This window comes from Conger conger, chromosome 14, assembly GCF_963514075.1.
Source record: "Conger conger chromosome 14, fConCon1.1, whole genome shotgun sequence".
NCBI lineage: Eukaryota > Metazoa > Chordata > Actinopteri > Anguilliformes > Congridae > Conger > Conger conger.
In genome coordinates this window covers 281,701-304,200 of record NC_083773.1, presented here as the reverse complement: position 1 = coordinate 304,200, position 22,500 = coordinate 281,701, and the positions used below count along the sequence as shown (strand labels likewise).

General features: G+C 49.2%; 1 protein-coding gene across 2 annotated transcripts in view; it reads left to right on the top strand.

The window, feature by feature from the left end:
• padi2 (peptidyl arginine deiminase, type II) overlaps window positions 1-22,500 on the top strand; it is a 31,111-nt gene that overhangs the window by 6,422 nt on the left and 2,189 nt on the right. For both annotated transcript variants that reach the window (XM_061221001.1, XM_061221000.1), the window contains exons 2-15: window positions 2,156-2,321; window positions 5,677-5,746; window positions 9,683-9,744; window positions 10,027-10,144; window positions 10,868-11,017; window positions 11,327-11,514; window positions 12,003-12,106; window positions 12,322-12,433; window positions 13,792-13,899; window positions 14,242-14,393; window positions 14,487-14,634; window positions 14,827-14,920; window positions 15,168-15,247; window positions 15,628-15,765. In XM_061221001.1, coding sequence (XP_061076985.1) covers window positions 2,156-2,321; window positions 5,677-5,746; window positions 9,683-9,744; window positions 10,027-10,144; window positions 10,868-11,017; window positions 11,327-11,514; window positions 12,003-12,106; window positions 12,322-12,433; window positions 13,792-13,899; window positions 14,242-14,393; window positions 14,487-14,634; window positions 14,827-14,920; window positions 15,168-15,247; window positions 15,628-15,765 — 1,690 coding nt within the window. The remainder of the gene's footprint in view (window positions 1-2,155; window positions 2,322-5,676; window positions 5,747-9,682; window positions 9,745-10,026; window positions 10,145-10,867; window positions 11,018-11,326; window positions 11,515-12,002; window positions 12,107-12,321; window positions 12,434-13,791; window positions 13,900-14,241; window positions 14,394-14,486; window positions 14,635-14,826; window positions 14,921-15,167; window positions 15,248-15,627; window positions 15,766-22,500) is intronic.

Sequence of the window (22,500 nt, the reverse complement as noted above, 5' to 3'; positions counted from 1 at the left end):
TGTGTGCTGTAAGAGTGTCTGTCCCTGCTTATGGGACTGCGCTGTGTGCTGTAAGAGTGTCTGTCCCTGCTTATGGGACTGCGCTGTGTGCTGTAAGAGTGTCTGTCCCTGCTTATGGGACTGCGCTGTGTGCTGTAAGAGTGTCTGTCCCTGCTTATGGGACTGCGCTGTGTGCTGTAAGAGTGTCTGTCCCTGCCTATGGGACTGCGCTGTGTGCTGTAAGAGTGTCTGTCCCTGCCTATGGGACTGCGCTGTGTGCTGTAAGAGTGTCTGTCCCTGCTTATGGGACTGCGCTGTGTGCTGTAAGAGTGTCTGTCCCTGCTTATGGGACTGCGCTGTGTGCTGTAAGAGTGTCTGTCCCTGCTTATGGGACTGCGCTGTGTGCTGTAAGAGTGTCTGTCCCTGCTTATGGGACTGCGCTGTGTGCTGTAAGAGTGTCTGTCCCTGCCTATGGGACTGCGCTGTGTGCTGTAAGAGTGTCTGTCCCTGCTTATGGGACTGCGCTGTGTGCTGTAAGAGTGTCTGTCCCTGCTTATGGGACTGCGCTGTGTGCTGTAAGAGTGTCTGTCCCTGCCTATGGGACTGCGCTGTGTGCTGTAAGAGTGTCTGTCCCTGCCTATGGGACTGCGCTGTGTGCTGTAAGAGTGTCTGTCCCTGCTTATGGGACTGCGCTGTGTGCTGTAAGAGTGTCTGTCCCTGCTTATGGGACTGCGCTGTGTGCTGTAAGAGTGTCTGTCCCTGCTTATGGGACTGCGCTGTGTGCTGTAAGAGTGTCTGTCCCTGCTTATGGGACTGCGCTGTGTGCTGTAAGAGTGTCTGTCCCTGCTTATGGGACTGCGCTGTGTGCTGTAAGAGTGTCTGTCCCTGCTTATGGGACTGCGCTGTGTGCTGTAAGAGTGTCTGTCCCTGCTTATGGGACTGCGCTGTGTGCTGTAAGAGTGTCTGTCCCTGCTTATGGGACTGCGCTGTGTGCTGTAAGAGTGTCTGTCCCTGCTTATGGGACTGCGCTGTGTGCTGTAAGAGTGTCTGTCCCTGCTTATGGGACTGCGCTGTGTGCTGTAAGAGTGTCTGTCCCTGCCTATGGCTGTGTATTGTGTATATTGTGCTGTAAGAGTGTCTGTCCCTGCTTATGGGACTGCGCTGTGTGCTGTAAGAGTGTCTGTCCCTGCCTATGGCTGTGTATTGTGTATATTGTGCTGTAAGAGTGCCTGTAATGGCATGTTGCGGAGGATATAGGATGGATGGGACATTATCTCTGTGTTTCCCTGAAAGCAGCCGCCGCTCCTGTGGACTGTACAGCTGTACAGAGATGGCCGTACCATGGAGACATCCCATATGTAATTAGGTTCTCTGAACCCACCTTTTAAAATAAAAATATACATGTTTGATCCATCCCAAGCACCCTAAAGTCTAGTTTATAGTCCAGTGACTATGTCACTGACTGTGACTGATTGTGTTGCTTGACTGAAATTGCAGAACATTCATGAACATTGTTGTGATTGTTGCCCGACGTAGACTGTGGCAAAAAAGTATAAACGCACTCCAGTCACTCAGAGTATAAACCACTGTGACCAGTGACAATCCATCAACATCGACTAAAACAACAATCCATCGACATAGACTAAAACGGAGCTGTGTAACGAGAGTTGTGTAATGGTGGAGTTGTGTGATGGTGAAGTTGTGTAATGGCAGAGCAGTGCAATGGTGGAGTTGTGTAATGGCGGAGTTGTGTAAGGGTGGGAGTTGTGTAATGGCAGAGCAGTGTAATGGTGGAGTTGTGTAATGGGAGTAAAATAAATGGCTTTATTTTACAGCCCACCAATGACCTAATATGTATTTATTCATTTATTTGACAGAGACAATGCTTAATAAATACATTGTGCCAGATATAGTTATGTGCTATATACTGGGTAAGTACACAGGTAATTATGTAATCATTAGGCAACTACTTAGATTTCAGTGGTAAGTACTATGAAACAAAGTCAGTATGTACTATATGTAGTATGTTTGTACATTTAACGTTTTACTCACCTCTGAAATCAAAATAGTTACATAATAAGTATCTGGTATTTACCCAGTAAGTACTAGATAATTAACTGAATACAAAATGACGTGTTACCGATAAGAGCAATGCTGAATGTCTTTTATAATGTAGGTGTGCCCCCTCCACATGCAAGTCGTTCTCAGTGCGATGCAGCCCCACGGTGAAGTACAGGATCTCCCCCCCTACACAGGCCCAGACCACGGTCACCCCCCTCACCCCGAACTCCACCCTCATCGTCACCATGGATACTGCCAGCGAGCATGCCTTCGACAGCAAGGTGAGTAGACATTCAAAATTCAAAACCACCGCTGTTTTAATTCAGTACACCGATGGTTCGTGATAAACGGATAAATGGAAATTGGCAAAGGATAAATTCCGTACAGATATTAGGAATATTCTTTTCACACACTGGGCCTCATTTGTGACGTAACAAATTTCACTTTTGCATAATAATGGTGTTAAACCAAAAACACACTATTAAACAATCTCCAGAACTGTATTATGATGAAGTGTTTTATGTCTTTTAATTTTACTAGACAAATTTACCGAAAACACATTGCTTTTTTGTGAATACATGCTTGAAGCACTTTCCAATTTTACCAAAAGATGTTCAGCCCTTCTATAAGCTATAATTTACTATGTTCAATTGTACCATGTGCAGATAAACTGAGATAACTTATAAAAACATAATTGGAGTGAGTAACCAGCTTTTTGGTGGTCTCCTGGTTATTCTACCAAAAAGTGTCCCAAATTACCTGATTCCACTATAATGATAAAAATCAGATCATGTGTAGGCGACACAGTATTTTTTCTTTAAATTGCCTGATGATTTCCATGGTCAATTTATGTTAATTATGCATTATGTGCATGTGCTTTTTGCTCATGATGGATTGGTATTTATCAACGTACACACGTGGAAACGAAAAAAAGATGTGTCCCCTCTTGGATGAATCCGGCGCAAATTTCCGATCACACATCCATCACATCCATTTTCACACAGATCCCACTGTGTGGTATAGCCTGCCAGTGCATTTAGTGGAGGTAGAAACACTGGGGGTTTTCAAGAACAGGCTTGACATGGTGCTAGATACTATTTAGCTTTTAGGCAAACTAGGCAGCAGGTACATTTCAGTGGTATGCTGGGCTGAATGGCCTGCCCTCACCATTATGTTATGTTATGTTACATTATACAGTAATATAACATAATATAATATACAGTGCATCCGGAAAGTATTCACAGCGCTTCACTTTTCCCACATTTTGTTATGTTACAGCCTTATTCCAAAATGGAATAAATTCATTTTTTCCTCAAAATTCTACACACAACACCCCATAATGACAACATGAAAGAAGTTTTTTTTGAAATTCTTGCCAATAAACTGCCCAAAGATAGGTGTGCCAAGCTTGTGGCATCATATTCAAAAAGACTTGAGGCTGTAATTGCTGCCAAAGGTGCATCAACAAAGTATTGAGCAAAGGCTGTGAATACTTATGTGGAATAAGGCTGTAACATAACAAAATGTGGGAAAAGTGAAGTGCTGTGAATACTTTCTGGATGCACTGTATATTATATAGTGTTATATTACATTATGTTATGTCTAGGGGTGTGAACGGTGAAACGTTGAGGTGTGGGATGATGTCTGATAGGCTACCACAATCTGAGGTGCCCTGTTTTTGCACCTATTTGACGAAAATTATATGTACGGTTGGATAATTCAGTTTGCAGTGTTTTATTAATAAAGAACACCACTTTGTCTCATAACACAGTCAAGCAGTCGCTGCAGGGAATGAATTATCGATCATAGAGTCGTCGATTGGCCTAGTAACGTCGCACGTAGAAGCTATGCCTTAAGCAACCTCCTAAGGGATAGTTTTGGGAACGTGCGTAGAAAGGTAAACAACTTTAGTAAGGTATACCTTTTGAGTCTTCCTAAAACGCTAAGAGACACCGTTATCAGGAAACGCAGCCCTGGCCATTTCAGGGGGTTTAAAATGCAAACACCACAGGGAATTGAATGCTACAGTATTAGAGTTATCAAATAATTTCTGTAGCTGTTGGTTGACTTATGGCTTACTGTGACGTTTCTCAGGATTCACAGAAGCTTCGTTGACAGGCAAATTCAAACTACCGGCAAACTGCATGTAGCTTACCATGATGCTGTATCTACATAAAAATAAATAAACCAAAACATTATCATGAAGCAATTTATCCATCGGATATTGAAAGCGAAAATTCTCTCCTTTCAGCGAAAAATTGACCACCTTAATCTCACCACCACGATTGTCCCACACCATATAAAATGCATTCGCATCTAAAACGCAAGTTTACCGTTTCATAAGAATATATCAAATTGTACGGAGACCTGTATTGGCATTAAAGTAAAATCATTAGACCAGTCGCCTATGGTAAAATAGACCCGGTGTTATATTATATCAGGCAAATATTGCGTGTCCACAGAATTTTGAATGCACAACCCCATCTGTAACAAAGTTGTTAACAGCAGCATATTTACAGATTGCATGCCAATCAAGTCGATCTTGCAGAAGCCATAGGGAAAAGGGAAGAAAACATGAAAAATTCATTTTAACAGATGCATTTTAAAAAATGACACACGATCGACCAGCATGGACGTAAACTACAGGGATAACTACAACTACATGGCACACGCTGATTAGGATGTGTGTGTGATTGGTATTGAGATGTGTGTGGTAGATAATGAGTGTGTGATTGTTAATGAGTGTGTGATGGTTAATGAGAGTGTGTGATTGTTAATGAGAGTGTGATTGTTAATGAGTGTGTGTGCTTGTTAATGAGAGTGTGATGGTTAATGAGAGTGTGATGGTTAATGAGAGTGTGTGCTTGTTAATGAGAGTGTGATGGTTAATGAGAGTGTGATGGTTAATGAGTGTGTGATGGTTAAAGAGTGTGTGATGGTTAATGAGTGTGTGATGGTTAATGAGAGTGTGATTGTTAATGAGAGTGTGATTGTTAATGAGTGTGTGATGGTTAATGAGTGTGTGATGGTTAATGAGTGTGTGATGGTTAATGAGAGTGTGATTGTTAATGAGAGTGTGATTGTTAATGAGTGTGTGATGGTTAATGAGTGTGTGATGGTTAATGAGTGTGTGATGGTTAATGAGTGTGTGATGGTTAATGAGTGTGTGATGGTTAATGAGAGTGTGATGGTTAATGAGTGTGTGATGGTTAATGAGTGTGTGCTTGTTAATGAGAGTGTGATGGTTAATGAGAGTGTGATGGTTAATGAGTGTGTGATGGTTAATGAGAGTGTGATTGTTAATGAGAGTGTGATGGTTAATGAGAGTGTGATGGTTAATGAGTGTGTGGTGGTTAATGAGAGTGTGATGGTTAATGAGAGTGTGATGGTTAATGAGTGTGTGATGGTTAATGAGTGTGTGATGGTTAATGAGAGTGTGATGGTTAATGAGAGTGTGATGGTTAATGAGTGTGATGGTTAATGAGAGTGTGATGGTTAATGAGAGTGTGTGATTGTTAATGAGAGTGTGATGGTTAATGAGAGTGTGTGATTGTTAATGAGTGTGTGATGGTTAATGAGTGTGTGCTTGTTAATGAGTGTGTGATGGTTAATGAGTGTGTTTAATGTCCTGTACAGCTGTCTGTGCGTTACTATGGAGAGCAGGCTGAGACATGGGGGACAGCTGTTCTGCACCTCACTGCAGTCGGTGAGCACCATTTTGTGACAATTTTTCTCCTTCCATCTGTTTTCATCAATTCTTCTTACTTAGATTCCTTTCTGTATTCTTCTTATTTTTCCTGTTTAACCTTCATATTATTTTTGGGGTCAATTTGACCCCATTTAGTGACATCTATTAAAAACCAGTTAAACTTTTTTCATAATTATACTGCATGATCTTTCTAATTTGCTAATTTGGTGGGATTAAACAGTAAACATGCAATAAACATAATGCTATGCTAAATCCTGTACCAACTTGGCCTATACATGTGTTGTGTGGGATTATTTTGACCCTCTGTAACTGTATAAATGGTAAGAAAATATACAATCATTTTTATTTTTATCTCAGAGTTCTTTGATTCTGGTGCCACTTTCCCATACAGGTGCCAAACATTCTCTTACTGCACCTGCAAATGAGATGTTTCTCACAGATTCTTCATATTTATGGATATTCGTCATTTGGGAGCCAATAAGGAGGCCACACACAACTTCTATCTTCTTGTTTGTATTTCTGCACTCTATCCATGCCTCAAAAATGAATTCAATTAAAATAATTGATCACAGAAAAAATAGTACTTGTTATGATTTTTTCAGAATCAATTGAATCCCTGCTCCATAAGATGATACAGGAACAGCCAGCGCACAGCTCAGCACTGCAGAGTAGCACTGTCCCAGAACCAGTGTCATGGTGGGAGGTTATTCCCGTGGTGACCGCTAGAGGGCCTAGGATTATTGTTATCACCTGTTCCTCATTTGCATTAGGGGAATGACCCCCCAGCAGAGTATTTAAGGCCAGTTTGTATGAGCCTCAGTGCTTCTGTGTTACTGTTCGCTCTAACACCAAGCCGGTAAATGCACACGGTACACTCGAGGTTTGAGTCAGGTACTGTGCAGGTGTGTGTTCACTTATCAAAACTTTCTAACAAGTTATTCTAAAAGGTAGGAAGGCGTTTGGTGTAGTTTTAACGACACCTTCCCTAAGGGTTTATTTTCATCTTTTATTTTGTGCTCGTGTGAGCCGGTGGTAGAGGGACGTTGTCCCCGGTAAATGTATTTTGGTTTGTGTTTATTCCTGAGCTGCGCCTCATGGTTTTTGTTTAGCCTACGCTGTTTTTGGCTAGGTTGTATTTTTATTTCATTGCCCCTGATTGGGCACTCTCTGTGCTCGTTATTCGGCACAGTTACTGGTCGGTACACTCGCCCTGTTTTCAAAGGGTCGTTTTATTTTCTTCAGCCATTTTGGGCTCCGTTTCTGTTTTCCCTATTAAGAATCGCCTTCGGGTTTGTTTTTGTTTCTCCCCCCTGTTACGGGAGTTATTCTCATTTTTTGTCCCACTTATCCCTGTACTCCGCCCCTGGGATCTAGGAGGGGTTTTATTCAGTCGCACTTGGTCCTCCGCTCCAACCCCACCCTGATAGAACACAAAAGCCACCCTGGAGAGACCAGCGACTTATACAGGAATGAATGTGGGAGATTCCCCGCTGGAAGCGGTGGTCGCCGCTCAGCAGGCTGCTTTAGGTAGGCAGGAACAGGCACTGCAGGTGCTGCATGCACAGCAGGCTGCTACCACCGAGCAGCAAACACGGGTGTTCCAACGTCAGGATGAGATCCTGGCCAGGTTAGGCAGGCAGCAGGACGTGCTGCTGGAGCTTGCTGATAGTTTTCGGCATTTAGCAAGCGAGTTCCGCTCTACACAGGGACTAACACCGTTTATCTGTGCCCAGAACCACACCTGACAGTTTACCTGTGCCCAGAACCACCCACTCTCCCTCAACCGACGGTGTCCTCTTACCAACCCATTACACCAGTGGTCTGGGAGCCCAAATTGCAGTTGCCGTTACGGTATGGGGGGAGGCGGGTAAATGCAGGGGGTTCTTATCCCAGTGCCTGATATTTTTTAAAGCACAGCCCTCACGGTTTTCCACTGAAGACGCTCGAGTAGCGTTTATTCTGTCACTTCTAATCGATAAGGCTCTGGCCTGGGCAGACCCGCTGATTAGGGCACAATCCCCAATAATGGACAACTCTCAAGTCCTCATTCAAGAAATGACCAGGGTTTTCGACCACAATATCACGGGCAAGGAGGCGGCGGCTCGCGTAACTGAGTGTCGCGGAATTCTCCGTGGCGTTTCAGGCTCTGGCAGGGAAGACGGGGTGGGCGGATGAGCCTCTCATGACACTATTTACAGGCGCCTTGTCAGACCCCGTCAGGGACGCACTGGCCACGGTAGAGCCACCAGGGGATTTAGGCTCGCTAATATCTACCGCTATCCGGATCGATAACCGGGTACGGGAATGTGAGAGAGCGAGCCGGCGGATCAGGCGGGATAAAATGGCCGGTTTTACCTGGCCTGGGCAGAGGTATTGTGGCAGAGGAGAAACAGGGGCAACACCAGGTAGAGGAATCCATGCAGCTGGACGGGACTACGCTGGCGCGGCCCAAGAGGCGCCTCGGTCCGTGCTACTTTTGCAAACGAACAGGGCATTTAGTTAAAAACTGTCCCGACCTAAAAGTACTGGAACTGGAGCGGGGGGCTGAAGTGCCTTCTGCGGAGGCTTTTGTACGACGGTGTCGGGCCACCTGGAGTAAGTTGCGAGCTGCGCTCTTACGGGCTACTGCTACCCAGAAAAGGCTGGCCGATAGGCGTCGTCGGGCGGCACCACCCTACAGGGTAGGGCAGCGGGTATGGTTGTCCACACGTGATTTGCCATCGCGGGTCGAATCACGTAAGCTCGCTCCTCGCTACGTGGGGCCTTTTAAGATCATTCGGAAAATCAACCAGGTCACGGTGCGCCTCCAGTTACCCAGGTCCATGAAGATCCACCCCACCTTCCATGTCTCTCGCCTCAAACCGGTGTGTACTAGTGTGCTGGCCCCGGCGGAGGTTCCTCCACCACCTCCACGGCTGATCGACGGGGGCCCAGTCTACACCGTGCGCCGCATTTTGGCAGAGCGCCGCAGAGGCAGAGGCAGGCAGTACCTCATTGACTGGGAGGGTTTCGGGCCGGAGGACCGCTGTTGGGTCTCCTCTAGGGACATCTTGGACTCGGAACTGATTTGGGAGTTCCACAGGCAGGGGGCTGAGGGAGCGTGTGGGGCCGCTCCTTAGTGGGGGGGCCCTGTCATGGTGGGAGGTTATTCTCGTGGTGACCGCTAGGATACCCAGAACCACACCTAACACCGTTTACCTGTGCCCAGAACCACACCTGACACCGTTTACCTGTGCCCAGAACCACACCTAACACCATTTACCTGTTCCCAGAACCACACCTGACACCGTTTACCTGTTCCCAGAACCACACCTGACACCGTTTACCTGTTCCCAGAACCACACCTGACACCGTTTACCTGTGCCCAGAACCACACCTAACACCATTTACCTGTGCCCAGAACCACACATGACACCGTTTACCTGTTCCCAGAACCACACCTGACACCGTTTACCTGTTCCCAGAACCACACCTGACACCGTTTACCTGTGCCCAGAACCACACCTAACACCGTTTACCTGTGCCCAGAACCACACCTGACAGTTTACCTGTGCCCAGAACCACACCTGACACTGTTTACCTGTGCCCAGAACCACACCTGACAGTTTACCTGTGCCCAGAACCACACCTGACAGTTTACCTGTGCCCAGAACCACACCTTACACCGTTTACCTGTGCCCAGAACCACACCTGACACTGTTTACCTGTGCCCAGAACCACACCTGACACCGTTTACCTGTGCCCAGAACCACACCTGACAGTTTACCTGTGCCCAGAACCACACCTGACACTGTTTACCTGTGCCCAGAACCACACCTGACACTGTTTACCTGTGCCCAGAACCACACCTGACACTCTTTACCTGTGCCTAGAACCACACCTGACAGTTTACCTGTGCCCAGAACCACACCTGACAGTTTACCTGTGTTCCAGAGATCTCCCTGGACGTGGATGCGGATCGGGACGGCGTGGTGGAGAAGAACAATCCCAATAAGGTGCGTCCTGCCTGCTGTCTGGGACAGAGCCCTGCCCGTCACTGCAGCGCATGTGTTTCATGAGCACAGAACACTGTCTGTCACAGAGGCCGTTTAGTGTAATGGTTTGATTGCTGCCTGTGTGCTGTCATTGTATCCTTAAGCAAAAGGTACATTACCTGAAATCCTGCAGTAAAATACAAAATATCAGGCTGGGTAACTGTTTAGATGTGGCTTAGATATGGATTAGATGTGGGTTAGTTGTGGGTTAGTTGTGGCTCACTTCATCTTTTCGGCCCTCAGGGGTCCTGGAAGTGGGGTCCTGAGGGCCACGGGGCCATCCTGCTGGTGAACTGTGACTCTGAGAGTTTCTTCATGAAGAGCCCAGACTACAAGAGCTCGAAAATAACCAAGGTTTCAGGTGCGGTGTGGCCAGGCGGCACTTCATTCATCACAGTACAGTCATTTAGCTGATGCTTTTATCCAAAGCGACTTACAGCTGATTTGACTAAGCAGGGGGCAAATCCCCGTGGAGCAATGTGGGGTTAAGAGCTTTGCTCAAGGGCTCAACAGCCGTGCGGATCTTATCGTAGCTATGCTGGGGCCAAGTAACTAAGGTGCTTGACTGGGACCTGGGAAGATGATGGTTCAAGCCCCATTGTAGCCAGGATAAGAAGGGAGAAGGATGGTTGTACACTGTGTGTGAGGGAAAGGGCAGAAAGGTACTTGACTGGGACACGCAAGGTTGGTGGTTCGATCCCCGGTGTAGCCACAATAAGATCCGCACAGCCGTTGGGCCCTTGAGCAAGACCCTTAACCCTGCATTGCTCCAAGGAAGGATTGTCTTCTGCTTAGTCTAATGAACTGTACATCGCTCTGGATAAGAGTGTCTGCAAAATGCCATTAATGTAATGTAATGGAAACTCTACACTGTGTGTGAGGGAACAGGATGGTTCTACACTGTGTGAGGGAACATGATGGTTCTACACTGTGTGAGGGAACATGATGGTTCTATGCTGTGAGGGAACAGGATGGTTCTACACTGTGTGAGGGAACATGATGGTTCTATGCTGTGAGGGAACAGGATGGTTCCACGCTGTATATGAGGGAAATGTGAGAACTGCAGCCCCCTATGTCCCCACAGACCTGAAGGACATGTCCCGCATGGTCGTTCGGACCAAAGGCCCAGCCGAGCTTCCCGCTGGCTACAAGCTGACTCTGCACGTATCTCAGACTGATGCAGAGAAAATCCGGGTTTTCCGGGATGGGAAACAGGGACGTTCCCCAACTTACAGTGAGTACTGCCTCATTCCTGACATCATCAACCCATCATTCCAATGACCCGATTGGCTTTGCCCTCTGCTTGGCTCCGCCCTCCACAAGCCCCACCCTCACTTAACCTCCACCCACTGCTAACTCGGCCAACAAAAGTCAGCTGACAGGAAATATGTGCCTGCCCTTACTGTATGTCCCCTACTCCCTTACCTTAGGATCAAACCGGGGGGGAATTCAGAGTAAAGGCAGATCTCTATAGTCAATAAACATGTTACTGTATTTAGTTTTAACTACATTACTATATTTAAGATGTTTTCCTTTTCTGCAGAGAACATATTCTCATACTTTATCAAAGACTATCCGCTGGTTTTAAGCCCCGACAACGTTTGCCAGGAAATACCGTATAACGGGGGCAGCTTTGAGGCCGATTTCTTTGTGGAAGGCCTTCGGTTTGCAGATAAAGATTTTAACGGCCTGCTGACCATCAATCTGAGTCTCCTGGAGCCCACCTCCCCCGTGAGTACACACTCTGTACCCCCTTCTCCCCCCGTGAGTATCCCCTCTATACCCCCCTCCCCGTGAGTATCCCCTCTATACCCCCCTCCCCGTGAGTATCCCCTCTATACCCCCCTCCCCGTGATCCTAAACTTTCAAAAGTGCCTCCTTGTCTTGTGTTATTATTGAATTAGTTCAGTTGAATATAACACTGCCCTTGTGATTTCAGCGCTGATTCTCACACTGTGGGAGTGAATGTGGGAGTGAGCTGGATTCTCACTGTGGGAGTGAATGTGGGAGTGAGCTGGATTATCACTGTGGGAGTGAATGTGGGAGTGAGTCGGATTCTCACTGTGGGAGTGAGCTGGATTCTCACTGTGGGAGTGAATGTGGGAGTGAGTTGGATTCTCACTGTGGGAGTGAGTTGGATTCTCACTGTGGGAGTGAATGTGGGAGTGAGCTGGATTCTCACTGTGGGAGTGAATGTGAGCTGGGCCCTGTTTCTGCAGTTGTTCCCCGAAACGCCCATCTTCACAGACAAGGTGATGTTCCATGTGGCCCCCTGGATCATGACGCCCAACACCCTGGATCCGTTGGAGGTGTTCATCTGCAGGTGTGTGCGTTTGTGTGTGTAGGTGTGTGTGTGTGTAAGCAGGTGAGACGGAATCCCATGCAGGTGTGTGTAAGCAGGTGAGATGGGATCCCATGCAGGTGTGTGTAGGTGTGTGTCTATGTGTGTGTGTGTGAGCAGGTGAGATGGGATCCCATGCAGGTGTGTGTACAGGTGTGTGCAGGTGTGTGAATGGCGTCTCTTGGTTGTCATGGCAGAACCTCGGATAACGACGCGTTCCTGAAGGGGATGGCACAGCTGGTGAAGCAGAGTGGCTGTGAGCTGAAGATCTGCCATGAATTCCAGAACCGAGGGGACCGCTGGATCCAGGTGCGCACGCTGCCTCCAGTCACCAGGGGCCTACCGCGCGCTTTCAGCGCAGGAAGCCCAACGACCACAATACACCAGGACCAGCCTCCCAGAGTCATCATTCTGAGTGACAGTGTGAAACCTGATTTATCTCTACCTCAAAAATGTGTATGGCTGTTGACTGCAGCTAAAAAGATGCACAAGATGGAAGCCACCACACCCTCTGCCGTGATCTCATTGGGCACAGATCGTTCTCCAAACCTGCCCTGGTCTCATTGGCTAAAGAGCTTTCTCCAAACCTGCCCTGGTCTCATTGGCTAAAGAGCTTTCTCCAAACCTTTCCTGGTCTCATTGGCTAAAGAGCTTTCTCCAAACCTTTCCTGGTCTCATTGGCTAAAGAGCTTTCTCCAAACCTTTCCTGGTCTCATTGGCTAAAGAGCTTTCTCCAAATTCTCCACATGGAGACATCGATCACTCAGGTCTGGCATTCAGCAGCTGCACCTGTCAGGTTTTTGTTATGGTTTTGGCCATTTAGATTTTTGATCTGGCTTGTCTCTCGTGTTCTGTGGCCCTGGTGGGTGGGTGTTTTATGGGGAAAAATATAAATATTCTCTTTGAAAATGTTTGTTGAATAAAAAAAGGAACAGAATGACCGTCATTCTTCTCTCTGAAAAGATCTGTCGGGAGGGAAATAATCTTCTGATAATCTGGGAGGCTGTGACTGCCATGCTCCATGAACACATACTCACTGAGCACTTTATTAGGAACACTATAGTAATACCGGGTAGGGCCTCCCTTTGCTCTCAAAACAGCATTAACTCTTCGTGGCATGGATTCCACAAGATGTTGAAAACATTCCTTTGAGATTCTGTTCCATGTTGACATGATTGCATCACGCAATTTCTGCAGATTTGTCAGCTGCACATTCATGCTGTGAATCTCCCGTTCAACCACATCCCAGAGGTGTTCTATTGGATTCAGATCCGGTGACTGGGAAGGCCACTGAAGAACATTTAACTCATTGTCACATTCATAAAACCAGTTTGAGATGACTTTTGCTTTGTGACATGGTGCATTATCATGCTGGAAGGAGCCATTAGAGGATGGGTACATTGTGGCCATGAAGGGATGCACATGGTCAGCAGCAATCCTCAAGTAGGCTGTGGCATTCAAGCGATGATTGATCGGTATTAACAAGCCCAAAGTGTGCCAAGAAAACATTCCCCCACACCATTACACCATTTTACACCATCTGACCCGTGTCTGGATGCTTTCATGCCTTGCACTGCTGCCCACGATTGGCTGATTAGATGAAGGGAAATAGAGGCTGGACCCAGGGCCATTTTGTACTGAAGTATTAAGCCAGATTCTGTTGACAGGACGAGATGGAGTTTGGCTACATCGACTCGCCCCATCACCGTTTCCCTGTGGTTCTGGATTCTCCCCGGAGAGGAGACCTTGATGACTACTGCTATGACGAGCTGCTGGTATGAGCCTACAGCTCTACTCTCCCAATCACACCTGCACCACATTCAGTTCACCATATACTGTGACTATTTCTTTCCCCGAGTGGAGGGTCTGGGCTTGGATACACTGTAACTGTATAGCCCATCAGACATGGTGTGGTTATGTGAGGCTCAACTGAGTGCTGTTCCTTTTTGTATTTTATCATGTAACATGTAACATCATGTAAGTATTCAAGAGTGCACACACACACATCTCCATTATTTTCATGTTGTTTATATTTTTATTTGTACATTGTTCATCGACTTATTTGCATTTAGTGTTTCTATGAAATTGGCCTTACCTTCCCACCCCCACACATACAGGGGCCGGACTTTGGCTATGTGACCAGGTCGTCCTGCGAGATGGAGGTGAACAGTCTTGATTCGTTCGGGAACCTGGAGGTGAGCCCGCCCGTCACAGTGAATGGGCGGAGCTATCCCCTGGGCCGGATCATCATTGGAGTAGCCTTTCCCACGTGAGTGCCTATTCGTCAGGGCACATTGCCGTTGCCATTGCATTTAGAATAGTAATACCCGACTGAGTACATTATTACGTCTCTCTCCGTCAGAACCCACCACGGACGGAACATGGCCAAGGTCGTCCAGGACTTTTTGTGGGCCCAGAAAGTCCAAGAGCCAATTGCACTCTTCTCTGATTGGCTGACTGTTGGTCATGTGGACGAATTCATGAGCTTTGTCCCTGCTCCTGACAGAAAGGTAGCATTGATAGCTTATAGCACTGGTTGAAATGGGAGCACAAGTCTTATACCAAAGCCATCCCTGTTAAATACTGCATACTGCAAAACAAATGCAATTGGCACAATTCGCTGCTGTGTAAGGGGATACTCGCTGCAGATAAGGGGATACTGGGGACATAGCTGGTTTTAATGGTTCTCTGCCTGTCTGCAGGGGTTCCGGCTGCTCTTAGCCAGCCCAGACGCTGGTTACAGACTCTTCCACAGACTACAGAGCGATGGTCACGGGCAGGCCATGATGTTCGAGGGTAAGGACGTGTTTCTACACCGCAGTTTGCACACAGCATTGTGCTTATTTGGAATGGCACCAATATTTTATTTTTCAATATTGAATCCATATCTCTTTGCTGTGAGGTTATTTCCACTGAAGGAATCTATAGTTTCACACAGTGTTTGATGTGGGAGAGCAGCATTTTGTGAACACTAGTTCATTATAACTAAAGTATTTGCATGAGGCTTATTACATTACAAAAATTTTTGATTTCATTTTGACAGGGGTTTCGGGTAAAAAACTGATCTCTGTGGACGACATTCTAAATGACCCTCAACTCAAGTACATGAACAACTATGTCCAGGTGAGAGAAATCACCCATTCGCATCCCCTTCAGTACAAAATCTGTGTTATGATCCTTTATTAGCCATGAATATTATTACATTATTCTGTTACTTTATATAGTCTGTAGGGCAAGTAATAGTGCTGAGAGAATCGATTTGAGTAGAGCCAAACACTGTGTTCTTTAACTTTGTATTTTTATCTTGACTGTTTTTGGCCTATTTACCACATGTATTGGACTTGAGATATGACCAGTCTCCCATTCCTGTTTTAACTTTACTCAACCCTTACTGCTCTCAGAACTGTGTTCAGGTTCCTCTGTATAACTTCCACTTTCTGCAGAAAGATGTTTGACTGACTGACCTGAGCTGGTTTCCATGGTGACCCTGTTTCTGCCAATAGGGCTGCATAGACTGGAACAGGGACGTCCTGAAGAAGGAGTTGGGATTGGAGGAGGATGACATCATAGACCTGCCCATCCTGTTCCACATGCCAGAGGAGGAGGAGGAGAACCTGGCCGTGGCGTACTACCCCGACATGGTGAGAGCACACCCCCATCACACCCCAACACACTCACCAATACACACCCAACACCCCCAACAAATCCCAACACCCCCATCACACCCCAACACACTCACCAATACACACCCCAACACACCCCCAACACCCCCATCACACCCCAACACACTCACCAATACACACCCAACACACACCCAACACACCCCCAACAAATCCCAACACCCCATCACACCCCCAACACACCCCCAACAAATCCCAACACCCCCATCACACCCCCATCACACCCCAACACACTCACCAATACACACCCCAACACACCCCCAACAAATCCCAACACCCCCATCACACTCCCAACACACCCCCAACACACACACCAATACACACCCAACACACCCCCAACACCCCCATCACACCCCAACACACTCACCAATACACACCCCAACACACCCCCAACAAATCCCAACACCCCCATCACACCCCCAACACACCCCCAACACACACACCAATACACACCCAACACACACCCAACACCCACAACAAATCCCAACACCCCCATCACACCCCCAACACACCCCCAACACACACACCAATACACACCCAACACCCCCAACACCCCCATCACACCCCCAACACACACACCAATACACACCCCAACACACCCCCATCACACCCCAACACACACACCAATACACACCCAACACACCCCCAACACCCACAACAAATCCCAACACCCCCATCACACCCCCAACACACCCCCAACACACACACCAATACACACCCAACACACACCCAACACCCCCAACACCCCCATCACACCCCCAACACACACACCAATACACACCCCAACACACCCCCAACACACCCCCATCACACCCCAACACACACACCAATACACACCCCAACACACCCCCAACAAATCCCAACACCCCCATCACACCCCCATCACACCCCAACACACTCACCAATACACACCCAACACACACCCAACACCCACAACAAATCCCAACACCCCCATCACACCCCCAACACACACACCAATACACACACCAATACACACCCAACACCCCCAACACCCCCATCACACCCCCAACACACACACCAATACACACCCCAACACACCCCCAACAAATCCCAACACCCCCATCACACCCCCATCACACCCCAACACACTCACCAATACACACCCAACACACACCCAACACCCACAACAAATCCCATCACACCCCCAACACACCCCCAACACACACACCAATACACACCCAACACACCCCCAACACCCCCATCACACCCCAACACACTCACCAATACACACCCCAACACACCCCAACAAATCCCAACACCCCCATCACACCCCCAACACACCCCCAACACACACACCAATACACACCCAACACACACCCAACACACCCCCAACACCCACAACAAATCCCAACACCCCCATCACACCCCCAACACACCCCCAACACACACACCAATACACACCCAACACACACCCAACACCCCCATCACACCCCCAACACACACACCAATACACACCCCAACACACCCCCATCACACCCCAACACACACACCAATACACACCCAACACACACCCAACACACCCCCAACACCCACAACAAATCCCAACACCCCCATCACACCCCCAACACACCCCCAACACACACACCAATACACACCCAACACACACCCAACACCCCCAACACCCCCAACACACACACCAATACACACCCCAACACACCCCAACACACCCCCATCACACCCCCACAATACCCAACACCCCCATCACACCCCCATCACACCCATCACACCCCAATGACACACCCAACACTACCCAACAAATCCCAACACTCCCCATCACACTCCCAACACACCCCATCACACTACACCAACACACACCAATACACACCAACACACCCAATCACACCCATCACACCCCATCACACTCACACAAATACAACACCCCTAACACTACCCCAACAATATCCCAACACACCCATCACACACCCAAACACACCCTTAACACACACCAATACACACCAACACACACCCAACACACAACAAATCAACACCAACATCACATCACACCCCAACACACCCACAACACACACACCAATACACACCCAACACCCCAACACCCCATCACACCCCCAACACACACACCAATACACACCCCAACACACCCCCATCACACACCCAACACACACACCAATACACACCCAACACACACCCAACACACCCCAACACCCACAACAAATCCCAACACCCCATCACACCCCCAACACACCCCCAACACACACACCAATACACACCCAACACACACCCAACACCCCAACACCCCCAACACACACACCAATACACACCCCAACACACCCCCAACACACCCCATCACACCCCAACACACACACCAATACACACCCCAACACACCCCCAACAAATCCCAACACCCCATCACACCCCCATCACACCCCAACACACTCACCAATACACACCCAACACACACCCAACACCCACAACACACCCCCCATCACACCCCATCACACCCCAACACACTCACCAATACACACCCAACACACACCCAACACCCACAACAAATCCCAACACCCCCATCACACCCCAACACACCCCCAACACACACACCAATACACACCCAACACACACCCAACACCCCCATCACACCCCCAACACACACACCAATACACACCCCAACACACCCCCAACAAATCCCAACACCCCCATCACACCCCATCACACCCAACACACTCACCAATACACACCCCAACACACCCCCAACAAATCCCACACCCCCATCACACCCCCATCACACCCCAACACACTCACCAATACACACCCAACACACACCCAACACCCACAACAATCCCAACACCCCATCACACCCCCATCACACCCCAACACACTCACCAATACACACCCAACACACACCCAACACCCCCAACAAATCCCAACACCCCCATCACACCCCATCACACCCCATCACACCCCCAACACACACACCAATACACACCCAACACACACCCAACACCCCCAACAAATCCCAACACCCCCATCACACCCCCATCACACCCCCAACACACCCCCAACACACCCCCAACACACCCCAACACACTCACCAATACACACCCCAACACACCCCCAACAAATCCCAACACCCCCATCACACCCCCATCACACCCCAACACACTCACCAATACACACCCCAACACACCCCCAACACACCCCCATCACACCCCCATCACACCCCAACACACACACCAATACACACCCCAACACACCCCAACAAATCCCAACACCCCCATCACACCCCCATCACACCCCAACACACTCACCAATACACACCCAACACACACCCAACACCCACAACAAATCCCAACACCCCCATCACACCCCCAAACACACCCAACACACACACAATACACACCCAACACACACCCAACACCCCATCACACCCCAACACACACACCAATACACACCCCAACACACCCCCAACAAATCCCAACACCCCCATCACACCCCCATCACACCCCAACACACTCACCAATACACACCCCAACACACCCCCAACAAATCCCAACACCCCCATCACACCCCCATCACACCCAACACACTCACCAATACACACCCAACACACACCCAACACCCACAACAAATCCCAACACCCCCATCACACCCCCATCACACCCCAACACACTCACCAATACACACCCAACACACACCCAACACCCCCAACAAATCCCAACACCCCCCATCACACCCCCATCACACCCCATCACATCCCCCATCACACCCCATCACACACCAATACACACCCAACACACACCCAACACCCCAACAAATCCCAACACCCCCATCACAAACCCCAACACACCCCCAACACACCCCCAACACACCCCAACACACACACCAATACACACCCCAACACCCCCAACAAATCCCAACACCCCCAATCACACCCCATCACACCCCATCACACTCACCAACACACCCCCAACACACACACAATACACACCCCAACAAATCCCAACACCCCCATCACACACCCCCAACACACACCAATACACACCCCAACACACACCCAACAAATCCCAACACCCCTCATCACACAAGCCCCAAAACACACACCAATACACACCCCAACACACACCCAACACCCCCCAACAAATCCCAACACCCCCATCACACCCCCAACACACACGCCAATACACACCCAACACACCCCAACACCCACAACAAATCCCAACACCCCCATCACACCCCCAACACACCCCCAACACACACACCAATACACACCCAACACACACCCAACACCCCCAACACCCCCATCACACCCCCAACACACACACCAATACACACCCCAACACACCCCAACAACACCCCCATCACACCCCAACACACACACCAATACACACCCCAACACACCCCCAACAAATCCCAACACCCCATCACACCCCCATCACACCCCAACACACTCACCAATACACACCCAACACACACCCAACACCCACAACAAATCCCAACACCCCCATCACACCCCCAACACACACAACCAATACACACACCAATACACACCCAACACCCCCAACACCCCCATCACACCCCCAACACACACACCAATACACACCCCAAGACACACCCCCAACAAATCCCAACACCCCCATCACACCCCCATCACACCCCAACACACTCACCAATACACACCCAACACACACCCAACACCCACAACAAATCCATCACACCCCCAACACACCCCAACACACACACCAATACACACCCAACACACCCCAACACCCCCATCACACCCCAACACACTCACCAATACACACCCCAACACACCCCCAACAAATCCCAACACCCCCATCACACCCCCAACACACCCCCAACACACACACCAATACACACCCAACACACACCCAACACACCCCCAACACCACAACAAATCCCAACACCCCCATCACACCCCCAACACACCCCCAACACACACACCAATACACACCCAACACACACCCAACACCCCCATCACACCCCCAACACACACACCAATACACACCCCAACACACCCCCATCACACCCCAACACACACACCAATACACACCCAACACACACCCAACACACCCCCAACACCCACAACAAATCCCAACACCCCCATCACACCCCCAACACACCCCCAACACACACACCAATACACACCCAACACACACCCAACACCCCCAACACCCCCAACACACACACCAATACACACCCAACACACCCCAACACACCCCCATCACACCCCCAACACACCCCCAACAAATCCCAACACCCCCATCACACCCCATCACACCCCAACACACTCACCAATACACACCCACACACCCCCAACAAATCCCAACACCCCCATCACACTCCCAACACACCCCCAACACACACACCAATACACACCCAACACACCCCAACACCCCCATCACACCCCAACACACTCACCAATACACACCCCAACACACCCCAACAAATCCCAACACCCCCATCACACCCCCAACACACCCCCAACACACACACCAATACACACCCAACACACACCCAACACCCACAACAAATCCCAACACCCCCATCACACCCCCAACACACCCCCAACACACACACCAATACACACCCAACACCCCCAACACCCCCATCACACCCCCAACACACACACCAATACACACCCCAACACACCCCCATCACACCCCAACACACACACCAATACACACCAACACACACCCAACACTCCCCAACACCCACAACAAATCCCAACACCCCCATCACACCCCAACACACCCCCAACACACACACCAATACACACCCAACACACACCCAACACCCCCAACACCCCCAACACACTCACCAATACACACCCAACACCCCCCAACACACCCCATCACACCCCAACACACACACCAATACACACCCAACACACCCCAAACAAATCCCAACACCCCCATCACACCCCCATCACACCCCAACACACTCACCAATACACACCCAACACACACCCAACACCCACAACACACCCCCATCACACCCCCATCACACCCCAACACACTCACCAATACACACCCAACACACACCCAACACCCACAACAAATCCCAACACCCCCATCACACCCCCAACACACCCCAACACACACACCAATACACACCCAACACACACCCAACACCCCCATCACACCCCAACACACACACCAATACACACCCCAACACACCCCCAACAAATCCCAACACCCCATCACACCCCCATCACACCCCAACACACTCACCAATACACACCCCAACACACCCCCAACAAATCCAACACCCCATCACACCCCCATCACACCCCAACACACTCACCAATACACACCCAACACACACCCAACACCCACAACAAATCCAACACCCCCATCACACCCCCATCACACCCAACACACTCACCAATACACACCCAACACACACCCAACACCCCCAACAAATCCAACACCCCCCCATCACACCCCCATCACACCCCCATCACAACCCCCAACACACACACCAATACACACCCAACACACACCCAACACCCCCAACAAATCCCAACACCCCCATCCACCACCCCCATCACACCCCCAACACACCCCCAACACACCCCCAACACACCCCAACACACTCACCAATACACACCCCAACACACACCCCAACAAATCCCAACACCCCCATCACACCCCCATCACACCCCAACACACTCACCAATACACACCCCAACACACCCCC